The 24612-nt window shown below is 41.1% G+C and overlaps 1 protein-coding gene across 16 annotated transcripts in view; it reads left to right on the top strand.

The window, feature by feature from the left end:
* Positions 1 to 24612, top strand: part of LOC121960821 (sickle tail protein homolog) — a 136231-nt gene that overhangs the window by 67612 nt on the left and 44007 nt on the right. For 11 of the 16 annotated variants that reach the window (XM_088072090.1, XM_088072092.1, XM_088072088.1 and 8 more), the window contains exon 2: positions 10437 to 10723. In XM_088072090.1, coding sequence (XP_087928216.1) covers positions 10437 to 10723 — 287 coding nt within the window. Of the gene's footprint in view, positions 1 to 8051; positions 8185 to 10436; positions 10748 to 13605; positions 13795 to 24104; positions 24240 to 24612 lie in introns of those variants that run through there. The other 5 variants (XM_088072097.1, XM_088072096.1, XM_088072091.1 and 2 more) reach the window with 4 other exon arrangements.

Genomic DNA, 24612 nt, shown 5'->3' with positions numbered 1-24612 from the left:
AATTGCATGTCTCTCTGTAGTTTCTTTTGCATCTCTTTGTGGTTGTTTAAGTCTCCTTGAGGTCACTTGTGTTTCTATGAGTACATTTTTTGTCTGTCTAAGGTGTTTTATGGTCTTTTGAGTCTCTTCCTGGTTGATACATGTTAATTTGAGTGACATTTTTCAAGTGAAGGCCGGGGGGGGCCCTGACACTCTGGGCCCCGGGGCCTGGACTCAGTTGACCTGTTTAGTAATCCATCCATGCTAGCCATAACAACTGAAATCTGCATGCAGACAGCAGCTCTGCATTAAGGTTACAGTGTTGAGTTTTTGTATCATAGCTAAGCTGAAGCCTGTGATTTTTGGCGCTGTTGAATTGCTGTCCTTGTTAAGTAGCAATTTTAGTATTTATTTATTATTTTTTTATTTCTGTCCCTTTTATCATTGTGGTTAGAGTACATTTAATATAACAACTCACTGGCTTGGCAAAAAGTATCATTTTAAACTCAGATATGGAATCGGCACTATTATCAAACATTCAAATAATACCCAGCAGTAGTCACACTTGGTGGGCTGTTAAACAGATGAGCCACTCACACGGGGGATTTGGTGTGAGTAAATTCACTGCAGTGAAGTATTTACTAGTCAGGTGCACTCTTATCTTTTATCCAGGGAGAGAGTTCAGGGTGGATCTCAGGAGATTCTCATCCCTCGGGAAGATTCAATGGTCAGTACCAGACAGAATCAGATTCCAAACAAACAAACAAAAAAGTTTCTCTTGGTGGAGGAGAAGCAGCATTCCTCCTCTCTGGCTCCTGGGTGGATATCCTCCTCCTCCCAGCTGCAGCTGTTCTGAGCATCTCCCCATCCCTCCCCCTCAGGACGCCACCGGCCTCACTGTTGGCCCAGAGACGGTTGTCAAGGGAGACCCGCAGACATCTGAGCCAGTGGCTAGGTTGACTTACACCTACTCTGGCCACGAGTTAATGAAGTGTACACACTGCTGGGGTTTACTGGCAAACACGTGGGCGCGCACACACACACACACACACGCACACACGCACACACACAAACACAATCGCACACAGAGACACACTAACAAACATAGCGGTTCATTAAGCAGCACTTAGTGTCTCAGTTAATAAATGACAAAGGAAATATGCTAGAGCTTGTTTCCTTGTGCAACATTGAGGATGCATACAAACACACCATTTCTCGGTAGCACACTCATACACAGAATTTCCCCCTCAGATCATTGCACATCATGCATCTTCAACAGCACCCCCTGGTGTGATGAAAGTGTGATACATCTCAGAAACTACATGTTGAATGTGGAAAAGCTGGATAGTTGATTCAGATTGATCTGGTGCTGATGTGTGTCAGAGAGGGGGAGCCGACAGACACGAGGTTTGTGCTGATGGGTGAAGCCGGCCAATAAAAGTTGTTTGTTTGCGTTGTCTTCTGGCTGTCTTAGAGGGAAGTATCAGGCCTGTGCTGCCTCTGTCTGCTCCTCTTAGATTGTTTTTTGTTCAACAGCAGCAGAAAAAAAGAAGAGTAAGGAAGGAAAGAGCGAGATTACTGACTAGCAGACATGTCAATGGAGATTTCACCCAGGATTACGAACACTTAGTCAAACTTTGTCGAAGTCCATTCAGTTGGAAGGGCATTAACTATTCACTTGAGGTAAAGATCTACAAGTCTCACCCACTCAGAATAAGCAGTTCCACTTGGAGGTAAAGCAGCAGTGAAATCAATTTGCCTCACTGAGTCCAGCTACAGTAAAGAGCCGTACTTGAATATGTTGGGAGTCTTCTGTGTGATACATATGTATTTAACCTTTATTTTGCAATGTGAAGCTGTCAGATTCTCTGCTGGCTGTTTTGATATCACATCCGCTCACCCCACCATCAGTGCTACTATTCCCAGCGCTGACACACACACACAGACACACGCACACTAGACCACATGTCTGTAACTCATATCTTTTGGCCCGCTGCCTGTCAGTTTGGCAGCCCTGTCTGTTTATAAGGCTTCACCAGAGCGGAAAGTCTGGACAGGCCTTTGTATCTGACCACACACACACACACACACACATATTCTCACTGTACGTATCCACTCACATGCATTTATTATACACACATGCATCCTAATTGAAAGGTGCATTGCAATCAGTCTATGTACCACAGAGTTGTGGGTGTCTGAGCTGAGACAGATGTTGCAATGGTCTTTGCAGGTGGCCAGAGTAGGTGGGGACCAGTGTTCATTAACAGGAGCACAGCAGCAGCAGCAGGGAGATGTCGTGTTACGTGTGAGATAGAGAGGGAAGAATAAGGGGAAAATGCAAAAATAAGAGAAGGAGAGGAAAATCCGGTCATGTACTCACAAGCCAAAAGAGTACAGATCTTCAGGGGAGGAATCTGACATCTGAATTCACAGTGACGTTTTTAAGCCACTAATGAGATTTTTTTATTTGTCAGCTTCATATGTATAATTCATACGTGGTGCTTTATTTTATGGTATTTTATTTCTGAAGGAGGGGACACTTGTGTGTTTTAATGGGGAGAACAGCCGGAAAGGGCATAGTTGAGAAACAGTGTGTCAACTGTGCTGTAGTTTACAATTTCATGGTGTCCCAAATACAACGCAGCTTAGGGTTCGCCTTTGAATCAGTGGGTCATGTAAACACAGAGAGAGGAAAAGGATGTGGTTTAGTCATACGGAAAAATGTAAGAGCAGGTAATTTGGAAAGAATGAAAAAAATCGAGAGAAAAAAACAGAATTTCTGAATTATCTCAAAACTTGAAACCATATTGAATTTATATACGCCCGTTCTGATCAAATACAGCATAAAGAGAAAAAATAACAGGTTATTGTTCTTGAGGGATCTTGACATTGGGACCTGAATGTTGTGTAATCAACCTCCCAAATCAAAACAAAGCAGCACTGATCCACAGCCAATTGCAAGGAAAGACTTGGGGGTAAAGGTCGCCTCATTCACAATGGCCTCTCTGATTGGTGGATTTCTATGTGAATAATTTTCTTTGGCAGTGAGCCTGAAGCTATACTGGTAGTGAAATCCCCCCCTATTTATGAAAAGTTTCTACTTCCCCTTTCTTTTTGTCAGGAATCACTTTCACACGAGGTGTGTTTTTCCCATTGTGTGCAAAATTCAAAAGTGTTGACATGCCTGAAACTTGTAGTTTTTATGACTTGACCATGCAAAGAGTGAAACAGACACGCAGATAGGAAGTCTGATATTTCCTGCAGTTGAGTGTAAGTACATGAATGTCCGTGTGTGTGAATGTCCGTGTGTGTGTGTGTGTGTGTGTGTGTGTGTGTGTGTGTGTGTGTAATTGGTGTGAAAAATGTGGTCAGGCTGCATTGCGGGGGCATTTGGAACTCCGGTGTGACTTACCTGCACGAAAGGGCTTATCTTATCTATCGGATCAGCCATCAGTGACAGGCCGGTGTAGAAATCAGCTGCTTATTCTGTGGGCTTTGAGCAGGTCACCTCCACGGACTCTGTCACATTAGCCTTTTACTGTAGCTTGGCAGGTTCAGCATGCAGCGTTGACTGTGAGTGGAAGAAAGTAACGTGATAGGTGAAGGGCACAGAATCAGGTGGTCTCGGTCTGACACTGGGAGGACGACAAACGGGGAAACAAAGGTTCTTTAGGCACAAGATGCAGAGGAGTGGGAAATATGTCAGGAGTTATTATCAGTTTTTAGCTATCATTCTAGTTCTGGGTCTTAAGATGTAACTGGGATTTGAAACAACTGAATAAGATTTTGGCATTTCACATTTTTAAGTTATTTCAAGATGTTTTTATGAATATTATTGTTGTTGTTGCTGTTAATTATACCTAAGATATTATCTATGTCACTTTAGGACATTGTCATTATAAAACAAGTCTACTGCCACACTAGCAGCTCTTTGTAGGCTGTACATGAGTGCTTCTAACTAAATGCTAACATCAACATGCTAATGTGCAGTTGGCTTTGCTTTTTTTTAAAAAAAAAAAAACAAGCAACAAATCTTTAAACTGATATGAATGAAAAGCTTCAAGTAAGAAAACTGAACTGTAATTTCCACCTCCAAAGTCCAGGGACTGCCTATAGTTCAGATGGCCTATTATTCTAAAACCCTAATTGCCTGATGAATCACCAAGAAGCTATACTGTCAGACCTCGCAGTCAGAAATGTAATCCAACAATCCCTCTTCCCTGGTTGGCATTGTGTAGCGTTCCATGTTGCATTGATATGATGAAGATAGACTGATTGCCAAATAATTACAGGCCCTGAGTCTTTCTAACTACAGGGAGAGTGTATGTTGTTGTAGCAGTAGATGTTCCCAGTGATGTGGGTTTGTTTTTGAGATGATGGCCTGTCGGACAAATGGGCTTTTGATCCAATGGGACATTTTTAGACTATTGGGATTTTGGAATAATAGACCATTGGAACAATCTCATGGCACCCACAGTCCATCCAATAGTTGTCAAGACATTTCGTTCAAAACTACAAATGTCAACCTCATGGTGGTACTGCACGAAAAGTCAGGGCATCACAAAAGTTTCATTGTTTAGAAACTATGAATATACTATAAACTATACTAAATTTCATAGCAATCCAATATTCATGGCGATATTTGGACTGAACTGATGGACCAACAGACTAGTATAGTTAGAAATCTTGTAATGGGTCATTATTGTTTCAGCCCACTGGCAGCGTTTTCCTAACAAGATTAAATGTCTCGGTCCAATTGACATGTTAAACTGGTTATTATTGCAGTGTATTAGAAGCTTAATTTATTCTAATCATATTTAAATAAGATCCATTTGTACACTAGGCTCAGTTCCACATGAAAGGATCATCAGATATCCCGACTCCGATAACTTCTACATAATAAAAATACTGTCAGATACTCAACAGTGGACCAGCGCTGTTATGTGTATTACCATTCATGGCTTCAGGGTATCGCTATGTGAGCCCTGCTTTTATTGCACACAACAGGGCTTTGTATCTAACTGCATAGTTATGGGACAGTAATAGTAGGGGAGAGTGGGAGGGTGCACAAGGATACATTCCTCCATAAATAAGTGACAACCAGAAAGTAACAGCAAACAGCAGGAGGCCCCGCTCCTCGTAAGACCTGGGTGCTCGTGGGCAAGTGTTCCACGTTGTCTTTCAATGAGGGGACCATCATTTACTCAACACTGGCAGCTGTAAAAGAGAGAGCAACATTCTTAAGCTATTGGAGCGAGACACAATTCACTTGCACATCCCTTGTGACACCCTGCTGAAGGAGGTCATTTTTTGGCTTGGAACGCTGACAGTAAAAGTGCAGCAAGGCAGGTTGTTCAGACCACAGGGTGTGACTTTTGGTTTGGAAGAGCCACTTTATTTGTGACTGAGGGTTGGCAGCTTTTTGACAGAAGAATTTTGACACAGAAACAGTGACACTAACTGCCATGGCCAAGATGAAAAGTATTTAGAAGTCTTTCATATTTCAGACCATATTTTTCAGTTGACATTGGATTATATATTTTCACATATAATGTAAGTGTTCAAACAAAAGAAAAAAACGTGAAAGTATATCAAAATTTATGTTGGCCATGTGTCAAATGTCATTCCCTCTGAAACAGTTTATCAAATGACTGTGCACAAAAATTCGACAATAAAACATTGTTAGTGGTGGCTTTGGGCTCATTTTGTTGCTGCCTGTCAGTCAATATATAATATAGGTATTTTCAAAGGAACCTTCAAAGTTTTGTAGCATGAAGACTAGAGTAAAGAAAGTTCATTTTAGTGGACTCACTTTTCCTGCTTTCAGCTATTTTACAGGGTGAAATCTATCAGAAATGGATGCAATACCATTTTTTACTATGCTATAGCTGCTGCTCTCACCATCTGCTCAACATGTTCAAGCCTGTTCTCCTGGGGGCTGTTGCATATGATTCTGGGAAACATAGGAAATCACTAATTTATGCAGGAGAGGCAGCTTTAGGTGAAGTTTGTGTGCCAAAAAAGTCAATTACACTATTTCCTTACAAAGGGGTTCTTTGAATTTAATCAACATTAAGGATCAACAGGCCCTCAGACTTTGATACACAATGGCAATACTAGCAGGACGCCATTCCACATGGATGTGCATTTACGCAGCTGTTGGACGTTGCATGCATGATTTAGAATTTGTTTCCTGCGTGGTGCTGAAAATGACTTATTCTAAATGTTGCACCACTTCCTGTGTCCACTCTGTAGGACTAGAGAACCTACAGTAATTAATGACATCTTACGGTATATAATGTGTAGACCAGACCATGTAAATTTCATGTAAATCGGATGAGGTTTGATAAGCTTTTTCTTGTTGTCAGTAGGTGGGGCTATGACTATGACTCAATATGAATCTATAGATGTCCTTAGGCTGGGACTCTTATCCAATATGTGAAGTTTCTGGGCACATTTGACCAAGTGCAGCAGAGTTACAAACCACTTCCTGTTTCATGGCAAAACTTGGAAATTTGACACCTTGCCATAGCCACAGCCATTTGACAAAACTCCAAATTTTAAGAACATTTAATCTCTTATGTCTTTTGATGGCACAGACAAAATTTGAAGTTGATCAGGTTAAATTTCTAGGAGGAGTTCATTGAAGTGCAATTCCTGTAAATGGCAAATTCACTTAAGATTTCACTCCAAGAGACTTTTGTGCCCCAAATTTTCGCACATTTAGGGGAAACATATATTGAAGGCAACGGTTAAAAGTTTAGAGGGAGCCACTTTATCATACCTGAGCACAAGATCCATAAAATATCACATTTTCCACCAGTTCTGATGCATGTGCAAAGTTCCATGACTTTTCAAGCACCTTTAGCCCCTCAAAAATGCAATTCATTGCACGAAATAATTAATAACGATTCCTTCAGTTTCAATAGGGTCCTTGCATCGATCAGTACTCTGCTCCCAAGTACAAATAACATTGTAAAGAGTGGAAGCACGGCACAAAGTTAACTCAGTTCCACAGTATAATGACATGATCCTTTTCCCATGGCCTGCTGACTGTCTGCCTATTGTGGCTGAGAGTCTGAGCACGTGAGCGGGTGAAAGCAGGGAGAGAGTGGGTGGATGCAGACTTGTCTCCATATGTTAGACATCATCCGTCAGCTGCGGTGTTGTGTTTGTTCATGCGCTTGCCCCACCACTTTCAATTACATGGCCCACAAACTGGGCCATTGATCCTCTCACGTTTTCTTGTTAAGGTATGTCAGTTTGTGCCTCCTTCTTGCACATTTAGATCAGGTCACTTACATCAGCAGCTGCGAAGAAATGATCTCATGCCGACTAGCAGCCCTCCCCCCCTTGTCCTCTTTTTCATAAACACACATATACCGGCATCTGACGTGTTTGAACAGTATATGAAGCCGGCAAGCATGTTTGCTTACTGTCAGGCAAACAGGACAGTGTTGCTTTTAATAAACCACAGAGAAGGAACAAACATAAAGACTGGGGTGTCTCCTGTGTGGTCCCTAATTGGAAACAACACTGCTGGCAGGACACACGCTTGTCTTAGTGTGTCGCGTTGATCAGATAACTCGATCACATATTAGCTGGCTGCCGTGCACTGAGAGCAGTTTGGATGTGGCTCAGAAGTAGGTTATGACACATTTGGATGCGTGCTTGTGTCTGGTGGGCCTCTGTGCGGGGATAGAGAGTTAAACAAGAGACAGCTTGCAGACAAAGTCCTGATAAAGAACAGACTGTGCGTATATGTGTGTGTATATTTATATGTGAGTGTGTCAGACGGTTTGACTGACACCTGTTAGTATCAGCGTCCGGTTTTAAGAGGAGAAAATGTTCTTCTTGTCAGTATCTTCTTTACCAATACTCTGTCTTTCTCAGAGACATTTACATTCAGTCTATGACCACTCCATGGTAGCAGAAGCGCTTTTAGCCTGAGGGCGAGGGGCTAGTCGCTCTGTGTCCTGGAATGCAGTTGACTTTCTAAATCCCCCACCAGTCTATCCTGGGGCTGCAGGGCAGGGCCTATCTCAAGCCCCCTTTTCCACGTGAGCTACGTCTGGAATCTCTAAGCAAGCAGTTAGTTGATTCTCCCAGCCTCACTCTTTCCACCGTCACTGTGTGTGTTGATCCAAAGTGCCATGGAGGAGGAAATAGCAGATGAAGACAAAGATCGTTCACTTGGGGAAGGTAATGAGCTTTCTGACATGCCACCCGCGAATAAATTGTGATCATCTGTGGGGTTTGACTGTATTCTGTCTGCTGAGTGTAATTTGCTTAGCAGTGGAGAAACTGTGTTTGGGAGTTAAAAATAGGATTGGAAGTACATGAGAGTACTGTGAACTTGAGCAGGGTGGGGGTTTGGGCTGATGGTGCTAGTGACGAGGGCTTGATCGTCACACACCACTTAGTATTTCGCAAAAATTAGGCCTGCTTATTATGAGATCTGCAGGTGAAAATGGAAAAAAACAGTAGATTTGAAGACAGAAAGGAGAAATGTAGTTGAAGGGACTATCATGGCACAGTACATCAAATAGAAGTTTAACAACTGCAGCAGCTGCTAAGTGTGAGTTTTCCCAGGTTGTTGCACTAGTTAAATCTACTTTCGTCCCAACATGTCTTTGAGAAACAAACAAGAAACTCCTTTTTCATCCGTGGCTCACAGCGTGCTCTCAAGCCTTCAAAGAAGAGCAGAAAAGCCATATTAAACCACCCACAAAACAGGAGAAAATCACTTGAAATATCCATCCTCAACTGTTGAGGAGCTGAACTCAGTAAGAGGTCCTTTATTTTCCACCATTACCCTCTGAAAGGTACACATTATAGCTCTACCTCCTGTCTAGAAAACAAGGCAGCAGATCAGCCCGCTTTATTGCTTCTCTCCCCTCTGTTTTCACACTCGAGAAGCTCTCTCCCTTTGCTGCCATCTATGTTGTCTCCTCTTGTCTCTCCTCTTATAGAGTCTCATGAGGTAGCTTTCAGATTGATGGATTGTTTCTGTATATCTGAGGACCTGATGGATTTAGCAAAAGATAAGATTGCAAAGATGTTTATTTGCCTAAGGAGGCTGTATTTATTTAATCTATTTTCTGCCTGAACATCAAATGTTCATCTTGAGCGTCCACGTTTTTGTTTTAGAACAGATGTAGAACTAATTTATTGTTTTGCAAGTTACAAGGAAGTCTCAAGGTCCAATTCAAGCAAAGACTGACAAGTCCAAGTCAAGTTCCATTACCAAATATTTGACTTTTGAGTCCTAAAAAAGTCATTATGTTCTTCAACAAAATTTTTGCTATTTTAGCAACCGATAATGATATGTTAAATTTACACAATTACTGAAAGTTTTTTTAGAAAAAGTATTTATTTGTGAAAACAAGTTTTTTTAAAACAAGTGCGACTGAACTTAATCATAAAATAATAGTGCTGAAATTGCACTTCATAGCATATCACACCATTAACCCTTTGCGACTTGAGCAAATTGGCTTGATTTCTTTCAAAAATAAAGAAAAGAAAAGAAAGCTTTTTTTTTCTTTCTTTTTTTCCTGGACATTTTGCCCCTGTTTCTATCCTGTCTTTTGTAGTTAACTCACCTCATATTGAAAACACATTCTAAAACTCTCTTCCAGAATTGGCTTTGGGGAAGGTAACAAAGTCCTTTAAGTCAAGAGGTTCAAGATGTTTCATGTGTGATAAAAGGGAAACCATATCCAATAGCTGTTTAAGTAATGCTCAAGCTTTCTTTAAAAATGATCACTTATTCAGAAAGATGCGAAATGTCATATTAGTATAGATATAAACCACACATTCTGGTGTTCAGTGGAGAACAGCTGTGTCACACAGTCATCAAAAATAGAAAAAAAAAACATTTCCTCTTAATATTTTTGAATTAAAATGTCAACCTTCAATGAAACTTATTGCATCTAGCCGTTTCTTCTCAAACTCACATTTTTTTGCCAGACTCTGGATGTATAAACAGATGCTCTGGAAATCATTTCAGAGTTTCTCCATTTCTGTCTCCTCACATTAATGGATATCCTTGGCTTTTTTATTAAGGAAAGAAGCCCGAACAGCTGTTTAAATTCTCTGCTTTCATCACCAATATTCTGTCTGTCACATAAAATTGTGGATTTATTGCTGAAATGTAAAACAGCATGAATATATAATGAACTGGGCCAACAATGTTTATTTCAGAGAAGTATCTGGAGAGAATATTAACAACCTTTTGCATATGAAGTTATTTGCTTTACTTGGTCACATGGAGCATGTTATGGTAAAAGAGAGGAGCTTACGGTCCTAATGATTTCCATTTAGCTGATTGAATTTGCAGTGACATGCCCTCTTCATGACCCATGGAAGCACAACACACACTCACGCACTTGCAGTTAATGTCAAAACACCAACACAGCTCATGTTTTGACCCTTTTCTTTCTGTTTCCCTTCAGAACAAACCAAAAGCAACCTGAAGGTAACCTCCCCAGAGGACGTGCAGCACCTAAGCCGCAGACAGGCCTCCCCAAATGGGACGTCCTCTTCAAGAGGGGACGCCAAAGGCAGTCGCACTGTCCCTCGAAGGCACACGTTAGGGGGAGCCCGCGGCTCCCGTGAGATCCTGGCTATGCAGCCGTCGGACATGGACAAGAAGAGGGAGGCCTTCCTAGAGCATCTGAAGCAGAAATACCCCCATCATGCCTCAGCGATCATGGGCCATCAGGAGAGGCTGCGAGAGCAGGTCAGTGAGCTGAGAGAGGCTCAGGTGTGCAAAGTTATTGTTTGTCTTGCATCACATTATCTGAGTTAAAAATCTTGTCTTGTTTAGGATCCCTCCTCAGTCGCTCTTCCAGAGGTTTCCACCTTTTTTTGTTCTCCTATTAAAGGTTTTTTGGGGGGAGTTTCCTCTTAGTCACAGTGAGTGTCCAAGAACAGAGGGATGACGTATGCTGTAAATCCCTCTGAGGCAAATTGTGATTTGTAATTATAGTCTTTAATTGACTTGAATTTAATTAACTTAAGAGATTGCAGATAATTTATTTAAAGTTGCGGCAAAAGGTATCACTTCCATTACCTAACTCTGCAGCGCTTTAGCGTCTGGCAGCGTGTTGTTTTTGTTTTCCGGCCGGCCAACCATTTTTGTTCCAGCAGGAGGCAGCTTTTTTTATCATAAAAAGTCTATTAAACTTTTTCTTTTTTTAAAGTCTGTACGTTACCTGCCCAGCACAGACTTTCTTTTAAAATGCATGACTATTACTTCGTTAACCCCCAATTTTCCACCCTTCTTTGGCTTTTTGGAACGACATACAAGAAAACCTTTGATAAGACTGCTGACTCTGTTTTAATTAGAAAATTCCAAGGTTGCATTTTAGGCTGAGCAGGCAGACTTTTGAAAATGATGTCGCCGACATCTATGTTTGCTTCCTGTTGGGGTCTTATTAGTTATGACATGTCAAATAGAAACATAATATCTATTGCCATGGCTTCCTTAAGTGATGGATAATGCTCCCGGTAATGTTACTGCTGTAATATGTCGCTGTATTTGCTTCGCAACGACCCCTAATCTGTTTTCTGCCACCTTGACCACCTCATATTTATATATTTCAGTAACAGTTCACCTTGTCGTCAGTTCACATTGTCGTCAGTCCAAGCAAAGAAATCTCTGGTCTTACTTTTCACTCTCTCTGTAGTATATTCTGTGACTAAGCAACCAACCTGAGATTAGACAATCTCCTTTGCATTTACACCGGCATGTGCAGTGTATGAGAATGGTCATGTGATATACGGCATGTTTTCAAGAGTATTAGTATGGACAGAGATTATATCTGAAACAATGCTAGATCAGTAGTGTTAACAGAGCTTGTTTTTATTTTAAACTTCATTTTATAATGAAAATGTATCAGTGTGGATATGGCCATATTTGGCGGTTAGCTGATGAACAATGTATACAGCAGAAACATGACTCTGGATAAACGCTAATGTTGCTCAGTGTCCACTGGATGTGTAAATCTGCAACTAAAACACTCTCCATGTCAGCCTCATAAAGTGGTGTCAGAGTTTGTTATGTGTTTTTAGTTTCTCTGCCCCCAGAGCGGAAAAATATCTATAAATACATTTTTTATATTCATTTAGGACCTCCTGATATATTATTTAACATAATTCTATATCCTAGTTTAATTAAATTTTATACAGATGTATCCAGCATCTGGCAATTTAAATAAGTTAAAAGTTAGTTTGACCTTTTGGAAATACTAGAGTTGAGTAGATTGTGTAATTTGTCGTTTATGCACTTCAGTTTTTATCTCGATTAGACAAACAAAATGCAACATTTAATTAGTGAGCTTTTCATTTACTGCTATAGGGATTTCGTTACCTTTATGGACAAAGCCTAGCCAGCTGTTCCCTGTTTTCAGTCATTTTGCAAAGCTAACCAGCAGCTAAATATTTACTATTTACACTGGAGAGTGGTATTGATGTTTTCGTCCAACTCTCGGCAAAAAGCAAATAAAGAAAAAAATGTTGAACTGCTGGTAATTCTTTAGCATGACAACGAAGATAAAACTTGAATGACAGTATAGTTAATTACAGGATAAATCATGCTGTTTTTTGGACAGACAGAATCACATGTGAACTTCTCGGTGCTCTTGCCTTCTCTTATATGGTCTCATTGGAGGCATTGTTATTTTCCTCTGCAGACTGAGGAAAAAGAGCTACTGCAAAACTATTTCCTCCACTCTTTTTGCCGCAGGTTAAATGCGAAGTCTATCCTATAAATCTGCCTGTCACGTTTCCCTCCCACAGCTGCTGTGAAACAGTAATGTGGTGTTTTTGAGAAGAAAACATGTGAACCACACACAATTTGAATCATCTATACACTCTAAACCCTTCTTTGATCACTGTAATTGGACTTGGTTATGTCTTCAGGCTGCTTTGTGTATCCCAGACTACAGAATGATGTATAAAGTATACATGTCTATAAGTTGTTCTGGAGCTTTTACTGATTATAGAGTCTCCTTATGCTTTCTGAAGCCAGTAGTTGATGAAGGAAGGCGACGGAGGGGAAGTCACGGCGAGGACATTTGGCTCACCTGGTCATTGTCTGTCTGTTTGCTCTGGGTCAGAGGAGTCAAAAGGGAGGGGCAAGCTGGCTTTGTAGCCAAAACAATCGAGGTAATGGTGAGACTGGCACCGAGCCACAGGGGAGCTCGAGGCAGTGGTACGAGGCATTGTGCAAGAGGGATTTTTGTGTGCTGTTTTCAGACCAGCCCACACAGCCCTGCACACATGTAAAGTAAACTCTTTTCATGAGTTCCTTGAACTCTGAGAATTTGCATAGTTAATGTAAGTCAGCAGGGATGATGGTGTTTACTCTAAGAATATCAACTTGTGGGAGTGTTTTGGGGGTTCTTATGAAATGCATTATTTTATAGATTATGAACAGGTTATCTATCTATGAAGAATCTGTGTGCATCTACTGTTGTTGTCGAGTCCACGGGGAAAGGGAGGAAAGAGTTTGTTGTGAGGCTGAGGTAGTCAGACAGGTAAGTTCAGCTCCGGACTGGGGTGGAGTCAGAGTTGCCATAGTGACTCATGATGTCACCGCTGGAGGGGTTCAGTTTACGTGTAGGTGCCTGCTGGAGCGAACTGGCTGGCTGTGAGCGAGCTGTGTGTGAGTACAGGAGCGCGGCTCTGCAGAACAGGCGGTGGATCTGAAGCTTTTCTGGAGGCATGGCTCCGCCGAGGAATAGAAATAAACTTTTCACACAGACGGAATAAACTTGTCACATCGGCGCGCGGGCGGAGGCATTAAAGGTAGGAAACTATCAGATAATTGGCTGTTTTTTAGACAGCCAGTGCATTCCCAGACATATAAAACGAGCACTGCGTGCCATTTTGGGTGCCATTACATTAAAATGCATGGATTATTGCGCTTTTAAGCAAAGTGTAGTGCACTCGGGAGAGTGTGTGCTGCAGCAGAGTGCACAGCAGCGGGCTGTCAGGTGCTGCAAACTTCCAAGAGGCGATGCAAAACTTGGCGCACGAGTTTTATCGAGAGAGAAAAAGGGTCGAAAAAGTCTCTCCTTCACTTCAGCGATGTTTAGTTAGATGGACGCGGTGAGGCTGTCAGCAGTAAATCATCCTTAATGAACAGTGTGACCTACCTGCAGCTCCCCACAATCTTAAGGAGATGGCAATTGCATAGCCGTAATCGCAAAACAAATGATCTGTTGTGCTCGGAAGTTAAGGCGCATATCATGATAATCTTGCATGATATCGATGCTGGTTGAAGACAATATAGAGAGTATGAAATGATCGTTACGCTGTCGGTTTCTGCTATTACCACTGCACGATTTTGCTGTGGCGTCATTGTAGATTCTAAGATTTTATCGATGTGTTTATCGATTATGTCTTTAAAAATGTGTTTCCGTGCCAGTTGAGTTTATAAAAAGACCCAGAGTGACATATTTTTGTGTGTCCACAATATACCAATATAAAAACAACTAATTTGGCAGATACCGATCAATACTCTTGTGTAGCCTACTTAACATCATATTATGCATGCCCTTATGGCAAACCAGCAGATGGGGGCATGAAATACAATGATTTTTGGTGTATGTAATATTCATTCATTGTGCAAAATGACAAAAATACTTCCTGTTATTGAATGTTCATTTTGTCATAAAAAAAACATTTAGTGGATTGTGATACCAGCAGAAAATCAGCATGTTGGCCGATTCTGATACTTTATTTTTAAAGCCGATATCTGGTGATACAGATGTTGTGCCGATATTATCGTGCATCCCTAGTTTACACCATAAATTGATGCAGAAAAGGCACAAAATGGGTCCTGAAATATTACCAGAATGCAGAAAATTAAGTTTTTTAAGCTTAAAATTTTCTCAGAGGACCCCCAGACCCCCTGTTTCAAATGTTGAAACATAGCCTACACCCTTGCCTGTAGTAAATATTGCCATGGTTGTACTTAAGTATAACCTTATGGCTCCTGTTGAATTTTCAGTTTTTATGATATATTTTCTCACTCTTAGCAAGCAGTGATTGTGCTATTTTATTGACTAATTTAAATGGGCTTTTGAGGTTTGCTTTTTTTCTGGCATTAGATTCTATTATATTGCCTTTGATGTATTCAGGATTGCTTTATTTTTTTTCAAGAGAAAGACTATCTATATGTGCTTGCAATTGAATTTGTTTAGAAAATGCTGTTTTGGGTCATTCTTGGGTCATGGATAATTTTGTTTGGAACTTGCTGTCCTTATTAGCAGGGGATCATCTAACAGTGCTTTCTTATTGTAAGAAGTACTGTAAAGAAAATCTGAAGTTTGTGCAGTAAAAGTCTTTGAAGTTCCTCCTTCAGCTGCATAGAAATAAGACAAGCAAGAGATAAACTGATCTCTTGGGTTGGTTGTCAGTTTGTAAGACACTTTTACATTGATTTTGGAATAAAACTTCATATGTTATTCACATATTTCAAGTGAGATTTGAGCGTCGATGGCTCTTGAATTTATCACTTTGGGGAAGAAGATACAAGATGCTGTCACACAGCAGACTGGTTTGAGCATGAAGTTTTTGGCAAATGCACATAGAGCTGATAACAGAAAAAAGATGATTGAAGATTGGATTTGACGTAATCTAATTTAGGATGTCAAGAGAGATGCAATCATTCACTGCTAATACAAACAACGGAGAATTAAATGAAATAAAACGACACGATATGACAAGCTTTTGGAATCATTTGTCATTTGATGTGCTGGTATTCTGCTTTGAGGGAACATCAAGAAAACAAATCAAGTCGAGAATAACCTGCTGCGGTTCTCACGCAAAAAGTGCCGACCGTACAGGAAAGACAACATCAGTGGCAACAATGCGTGCTTCAGAGGTGAGAAAGAATTGTCCCCGGAGGTTTGAGTTACAAAGGCGGAGATTTATCAAGGTCAAACGAAGGTTGGGAAGATGATATCGCTTCAGTCTGAAAAGTAGATGACCCTTCTCCACCCACTGCACGCACGCACACACACACTGACTGACTCAGACTTATATAAGGTACCCCTCAATTCTTCCCTCGTCTCCTTCTGTGATCCTTAAACCCTCAACAAAAGCGAGTGGTTTAATTTCCTCCTCTCCTCATCAGGCCTGCAAAGACCTGGATCCCTACCAAGGGAGATGAGATAATATCCCACTGGTCTGACCGCCACCCATCCTCTCGCCTCTCTCTCTCTCTGCCCAGAGGCTTTGATGAGCACAAACTGAACTGCTTGGCCGATCACAGACACACATACACACACTAAATTCCCTCCTTCTGCCTCTGTGTCAGTGTCTGTGTGTGATGAGCTGTGACTCGCAGGGCCCCTGGTTTCTCTGCAGAGTTGAGCGGCCATGTTCGGGCAGCTGTGGGCCCCAGACAGACAGATAGACTGACAGACAGGTCTGTCACCCCAAACTGTGATAATCTACTGGTTGATGAGAGCACAGATTATGGTAACATGTGAGTGTTAGAAGGGGTAAACTGTTTTGCAGTGCATTTTTTGGGAGGTGCTTTCAGTAATTCACTCACAGTATATGTTTTGGTGTGTAAGTAGGCGGTTTTGGAAAAACTGTGACGTCATTTGTTTCTGTGCACCAGTCAGAATTGAACAATATGAGAATTCGATTCTGAAGGCAGTCCGTTTGCTTCTGATGCCGGAGCGATAATCAGATACGCCGAGTATTTGACTTAAAGAAATAATAATTTACAGCTAAGGATTTTTTTAAGTCCTGGCTTAGGGTGAAACAATTTTCAATATAACAAAATACAATTTCCTGTGATTTGATTATCACTTGAGTATCACTTTGTATTGCTGTGTGTAGTTAGATGAAGTTTCTCTCCAGATATTTTAACTTAATGGGCTCTTAGTCATTTCATTTTTTACCAGTTCATAGCTGTTTGTCATTTATTTGTTGTTTACATGCACTCTGATATTCCACTTTGATTCCAAATATGACAAAGTATTTTGTTTGGTTATTCTGTATTAGGGTGTGCGGCGCATTTGAAATATGCGTCTTTGTTGGGGGTTTTACTGCAATTTGCAACAGCTCGTGTATTGTACACAAACCAACTATAGCTGACATTTTGCATGGCTGTGGGGTAGAGATGCATGGCCAAAATAGAAGCCCACATTTCTGGCTGGAAAGAGGACACATCTACTTTTAAACATTTTTTAAGACTTAGATGTTAACAGGTTTTTGGATTTACACAAATGTCACAGCGTCAGACTTTTCAAGATGGTGGCTGTGGAGTTCGCCACAGATGAAGACTTTGAAAAAGTCAGTTTTTAACGCAAAAAAGCACAATTACAAATGGCTCAAGCTTTTTCACTTTCCCATATTTTTATTTTATAAAGGGTAAGGACATTGACCCCTGTCAAACACAGCCATATACATCAGTGGAGTGTCCATTTTCATTGGACAGATTGTAGGAATGTTGTCTTTTTCTAAATAAGGGCAGAATATTTTGTGCATGTCAATGTAGACAATCTGAAAATGATTGCACACGTGTTAAACATGTTGCTGTTTGTGCATCCCAAAAAGCCAAGATGTTGTGCAACTCTTTAAACTGAAAGCACATGCATTGACTCAATATAACATGTTTGCATCCATATTTAACAAAAAGAAAAAAAAAACGTGGCATTTTAGAAGTGCGTTTTTCTCTCCATTTACACATGATCTATTGTAGGTAACTGTCACATAATAGTATTACATCATTGCTGTTTGTTTTTGTTGGCATGCACAATAGCAGTATTGTACCTTAAAAAGTAAAGTTATGATTTCTTAATCCATCAAAGTCAAACTTTACTAACATGTTGAAATAATAAATCTCTGATGTCAAAAGGCTTTTAGCCCTTAAGCCTTCAGTATCACAGAATTAAAGACGTAAAGGGGAAAGGGGTAGGCTATATGATTACAATAATAAAGCTTTTTATGTTATAATTCTTCCGTACTTTGGTTTAGATTTAGACATGATTAGAAAACTTTTAATGGAAACAAAAGAGTGAAAGAAGCCTTGATAAAGGATCACACAAGAAGAGACCCCTTGTCATAACCTGTAGTCAGGCAGCAAGTCAAAAGCAGATCAATGAAATATTAATTAATCATGCTGCGTAAGATGGCAGAGTACACAAGATCTGCACCCTCCCACGAATTCATGTTGAACAAAGTCACATAAATAACGCCCATTTGTCATTATACACAGTAAATGTAGTGTAAACTCTCCCTCTGAGTCTTATTGAGGCGTTGCAACATTTGGCTGGTCCCCCACATACTTCTCTCTGTGGGCTCCTGGCCGCGCTACACTCTTGCTCCTCAGTACCAAGGTCGGCTAGATAACGCTGGCTCTGAGCTTGCATTACCTCCCTTTAAGAGATCTGACCATGATCAAAGAAACAAAGATTAGGGAGGGAGTTTCAGGGGAGTATTGTTCCTGTTTTTAACTAAACAGCACAAAGAATCACTCATTGTCTTGCACTCCTGGCACAGTCTTCACGCGGTATCACGAGAGCTGACAGAGATAAACTTGTAAGCACAGATGCAGATTATTGCCCACTGAAGCATTTATGCCCATGTGATATTTTCACAAAACACCTCTTTGTCATTGCACCTTGAAATCACACAATCAGACACTGTGTGCCGCAGGTCTGCAGCAAAACATCTGTTTTTAATCATCTGACCTCCTCCACTGACCACCAGGAGCTGGATTGTTTTTAATAGCATCTGCCTCCTCTGCATGAAGTGACACTTTGAGAGCTACTGAGGGTAACACAACTGAGAACTGCAAGGTTAATGACGGGCTTGCGTTGACCTGCCAGTTAATAGGGGTTATGTGGCGGGGGTTCGGGTTTTAGGGGTGCAGCTCCCCAACCGAGAGGACAAGTGGTCGGTGGAGTGGCGCCAAGGCCGTGTGTAATCCCGAGTGTTGTGGGGGAGGGTTAAGCCGCTCCGACAGAAGGCCCTGATGGACCTGCCTCTGATTGCTGCTGATAATGAGTCAAGCCAGACGAAATTTTACACACAAATGCAACGCCAGTGTGTTAATCAGACCAGCTAATCAGGTCTGAGCTCTTTTTAGTGTTCGGCTGCACAACAGAGCTGTATTAGCTCAGGCTTTAGTTAACAACAGGAGTCATCTTCAGTTATAGTGTTGCTCCTCTGGTTTAACGGGCAGGTAGTCGTTATGAGGATCCTAAAAAGTTCAGATTTTTCAGGCAGATTTGCAGAGAATGGAGGTGAAAAGTCTGAGACCTTTTTAACCTTACTCCCCTACATTCCTGTAAGAACAATTAAGACAGTTTGTCTGCACAGCAGATGCAGCCTGAGGAGCATTCCTTGACTTATTTTATCAGATTAGCTGTCGTCCCACTAAACCACCAATCAACAAATCTGTAATACTATAAAAAGGGCAAACTGGTTTATGACAATTTAAGGACAATTTTAATACATGATAACATCAGATACCAGACGGGTTAATTTTTTGCTGCTGTTTGTCAGCAGGATTATGTAAAAACTGCTGGCCTGTTTTTCGGGAATCTTAGAGGAAGAGTGTAGCAAGTGCCATGGGAGAATTCATTAAATTTTGGATGTGCAAAATATTTTTTGCTTTGGTTATCATTGCAAGATTGTGCATGTGGCCTTGACAGAATAGTTGCCATACATTTTAAAATCCAGTAGATGGTACTGATATTCAGTATTTACAAAAACTAGCCCATTGTGAAAATATGAATACTCCATATCACAATTCAAATTCACAGGTGCCATTAATCCTTTTGGGTTGCCTAAACATGTAGATGCTCAAACTTTATACAAACAGCAGTCGTTATGGGGCACTTGGGGATGGTGGTTTCTTGGGAGAACTGGAACAGCTTTAACACCATAACAAAGATGATAATACTTTTTCTCAAGCTGAGGAGTGGCTACTGAAACCTAAATACACATATATCATGCAGCTAATTATACTAGATAGATAGCCCATTTTTATAAGAAGACCATCTTTCCAAAAGTTAAATACGTCTTTAAAACAGCATCAATCAATGGACAGCATTTTTTTATCCATGTTTTTGCTGGTTAAGACTGCTTAAAGACTAGAAGTGCAGTATCTCCAGGTATTCCTTGTAGGCGTGTGCGTATGCATGGTCAGATCTGCACATCCATTCTTGTGCTCTGGTGTGAAATAATGACTGAAAACCCCTCTTACAGCAGTAGGTTTTAATGGCTGCTGTTGTTGCTTATGCAGCACTAATATGTAGTACTACACCAGCATCATGTAGTGCTGGGGAAAAGCACAGCTGAGGTTTTAATATATATACTAACTTTGACCAAAAATGATGTCCAGTGTATACAGACTGCCAACTAATAACAGATTAGGTTCACTGTCAGTTACTGAATCGCCTACAAGCTCTCCACCCTCAAATGTCACATCGTTCCCAGCTTTTTCTACCTGTTTGGTTGGTGATTTATGCTTGTTTGGTACTTAAAGAAAGAGAAAAGGCTACAGGCATCTTGGCATCCTTTCCATGCTTTTGTGAGCAAGATGATGCCAGTCATTAGACTACGGCGAGAAACTAATTGACTTTGATGAGCAGCTAAGCTAATGGACAAAATATGTTGTCACCAGTCAGGATGATGGAATGCACATGCTGTTGTGTTGATGCTTCAAATCTCTCCTGTGTATTATGTGTTGCTGATGTTCTGTCTTCAGATTTTCTGTTTGAAAATCTTTCATTTTGATGGATAGCCATTTCTGGCACCACTGTTCATCTTTTTCATATATTGGCAAAGAGATTCCAAGCTTTATGATCCCAATAACCAAGTGGGGAGCACGCAAGAGGAGTGTTTCCCCCTTGTTTTCACTTTTGCAAGTCTTTGCATGCAGCCTGACATCTGGACTCTACCTTGGGCCAAAGGTATGAGCCTAACTTCAAAAGGCAAATCAGACACAGAGGCACACCAGGACGATTTCACTACTGACAGGACCAGCTTCAAGCATCTGGCCCAAACCTTATTTTGATCTCCTGTGCTTTATTTCCACTTGGCCCTTCACCGAGGAGATAAAGGGGTGGAGTGTGGGTGTAGGATAGAGAAAGGCATGGCAGCAACTTGGCTCCAAGTCAGACTTGCTTTTCTAAATGTTTAAAATACATCTTCAACAGATAGACTGAGAAGGCAGGATTCTCTTTCACTAAACAACATGACAGAGATGATAGGGAACACCTGGAATGTGAGTAAGTGTACAGTGGGAAAGTATATATTTAACACATCAGCAGCTAATGGAGTCAGTAATAAATTAGACTATTTGACAGAAGTAGAGCGTGGACTGCAGTTTATCATAGCACCTCCTCCTCAGCTTGACACCATAATCTACCTCAACTATGGCTCATGTTTTACAAATACAAGTACTCATGTGATAGCCCCTACAACTCAGCTCCTCCTACACTGATGTTAACATGGTAGCTAACAAAACAAGTCAGGTCGATGCAGAGAAAACATGCTGGTGACTTAAGCTTCAGTGGTTGCTGGTGTTTCTTAACAGCGAGAGTTTCGTGACTTGTCACGTGTGGTTGGCTGAGTCATCTCGAGCTGAGCGCTCAGGACTAAGTCTGTGTGTGAGCAGTGTGTCTTATTGTGTCTGTCAGAGGTCAAAAACGGGTCAAATGTGTGTTACTCCCGGTCAGTGAGAGGAAAAAAAACAAAAACAATGGACAGTAATATGAAACAGGATTTCCCACACATTCATTTATTTGTGGTGGTCTGAGCTCTGGTGGTGCGTGCTGTGCACTAAATACAATGGGTTTAATAGAAAGAGGAGCACCTATATTCATGACGTTATTGGAAAACATACCTTTTGGATGTCTAAATAACCTAGAATACCATAATATTGCAATGTCAACGGCTGATGCCACATATTGATTTTCTATTTTTGGAGCAGGACTGTTCATCAGGTGTGCTGCTGGAATATATTTTTGGTTATTGCACCACACTCTTAGAGCATGGAGTGTGCTTTGGGCACAGACGAAGAAGCCGAACACCATCCTCAATGAAAGTGAAACTTAATTGTTCATTGCGCTTGTTCTAAAAAGTTCTTTTTCACTTGCCTCTGCAGCAGCTGCCCCTCTCGTCCATCAATCTGATCAGCTCTGCTCCGATCGGATCGACTGGTGAATTATTCACTTACTAATCAAAATCAACACAGTCCCGGTGCTGCATTCAAAGAACCGCAGAAACCTTAGAACGTAGAGAGAGGACACAGAATAATAGAAAGGGACACACACAAAGAAATAAACAAACAAACAAACAAACAAAAAGATTGCTGATTACCACATATTTATTTTGATTCTGTCGGAAACACACAAAAAAAACCAAAATTAGCCTAACAGATAAGCATAGAAATAGTCATAATGTAACTTCAAAGAAACAATGTTTACTTGATCATGTGTTCAGGAAATGCAGAAACAGTGGAAGCATTTTTGTTGTGCTAAATTAAAACTTCAGTTTACTGCTGATGATCTGACTCTTTTTCTACAAACACGGACATACAGAGAGACTCTCCTCTGGGAGAGCTGGTATAATAAATCTTAGGCTCACCGGAGGAGCGTATGTGGTCCTCGGTGACTTGTTAATTAGGCATGAATAGCAAAGCCATTATCAGGGCTGGTTTCACAGGAGCAAAAAGGCGACTTGACACTTGACAAAACGCTGTGATTTAAAACCAGCAAAGACTTCTAATACATACGCCATTGAATAAAGGTGCAAAAATGTAGTTAAGTGTTAGCAGCATTAGATTAGGCCCCTGTGATCGCATTGGATTATATGTGCGTTTATGTGTGCAACATGATGTGGAGGATACAGGACTCCAGTTTCTCTTGGAAGAAGAAAGACCTTTTTGTTTTGGTGACTACAGGCTTGGAGCTGCACACACACATCCACACACTCTCAGATATACACCCAGAGAGGCTCAAATTAGACCTGGAAGGTCCAGGAGAGAAGCTCTCTGGAGACGGACCAGGTTCATCTGAGGACGTGTCAAATAAACGGCCCCTTCGAAATATGAGCACGACTTTGTCCTCTGTGTGTGTATGGATGGGTGCTCTTTGTCTTTCACTATAGAAGGATTGTGTGTGTGTGTGTGTGTGTGTCTGAGAGAGAGAGAGAGAGAGAGTTAATCAAACATTTATTGTGTTATTATTCTGGGATCCTCTTCAGATATGTAATATGTGCTTTCGCTCTTGATGAAATGATATTAAAGAACAAGTCCTGACAGATCATGGTTTTGCAGCCCCGTCGGCAAATAGTTTGCATGTATTTGTTTGGTAAGAGAGATGTGGAGTGAGAGGGGTGGAGGAGGGGACTTAATGTGTGCACACTTGTAGGTGTGTGCAAATCATGGCATGCAAGACTAGTAAATGATCTGCCAGTCTTGCCAGCCAAGTCTGGACCTGTAATCTTTTGTAACACCTTGACTTGTTACAAAAGCGTGGCTCAAACCAAAACACAGGACCTTGTCATTAAAAAACGTGAATACTTAGTGACACAAATTGCTCTTCTTGTAATGATCCTAATATTCATTATAGTGCAGTTTGTTCAGAAAGCAAACTTTGAGCATTGGTATTTGGATGATTGAGCATGTGTCCATGCATTGGGTGTGTGTTGAGTGTTGTGTAGGATGAGGTCTTGCTGAGAATATCTTGCATAAACTGGATCCTTGAGGGTAGAGCTGGGTCTTATCTCCTCAGGACACAAGTGTCATCTCTCCTTCTTCAGCTGCAGCTATAGGGCAGTGAGATGGAAGCAGAGATTGGACATGGGGATTAGTGTTAGAGCTGCCGTTTTAAGATAAAATGTCTTTTTTAGCGCTGAATGGAAACTTTATGGAGTTTTTAAGCTGTTTCAGGGATCAGATTTTCTCTAACTCAATCTCTGTCTGGCACGAATGGTGCATGAATGTATTACGCAGGCATACAAACAATGACTTTTCCCTGCTTTCCGGCGTGTGTGTATGTATTGTGCTTTTGGATAGTTTGGGATATGGGGCGGTGTGTGCATAGGATGGGGGGGGGGCATCCGCTGTGAGTTAGACAGAAAGGGAAGGGAGCAGGATGGGGCAGTTGTACAGAGCAAGCGCCACAAGGGCTGAAATAACAGTGGAGGAAGTGACCCTCTTTCCAGTCTTTACATGAAAGTCACTGCTGGAAGGAGATCTCCACGGCTCTGAAATGGTAAATACAACACTCATGCTTTTTAAGATTATTTAGAAAGTGGTATTTTTGCTTAAAATGTTAGATGAGCGCAATATATATATGAATACATGCTATAACATCACTTTTAAAACTGGTGCAGCAACTCAAGACAGTGTTTTCCACTCCACAAACTCCCATTGGCTGATTTATCTGATGGTCGCGCAAAGTTGACTTTTGTAACCTCTCTCATTTTGAGGAGGGTGCGATGTCTGCTGGTGATAACCGTGACTAACTCATGTATGCGTGAGTGGGTGAAATCAATTGGACGGTGTAGCTCAGTTGTTGGAAATGTCAGCGGCGGAAGAGATAGGCATCTTGCCTCCTCTGTGCGCTGGGTCAACAGGCGCAGTAT

The sequence above is a fragment of the Plectropomus leopardus genome, chromosome 21, assembly GCF_026936395.1.
Source record: "Plectropomus leopardus strain MGB_pleo_1.0 chromosome 21, ASM2693639v1, whole genome shotgun sequence".
In the NCBI taxonomy this organism is placed as follows: domain Eukaryota; kingdom Metazoa; phylum Chordata; class Actinopteri; order Perciformes; family Serranidae; genus Plectropomus; species Plectropomus leopardus.
This window is presented reverse-complemented; position numbering and strand designations above follow the sequence as displayed.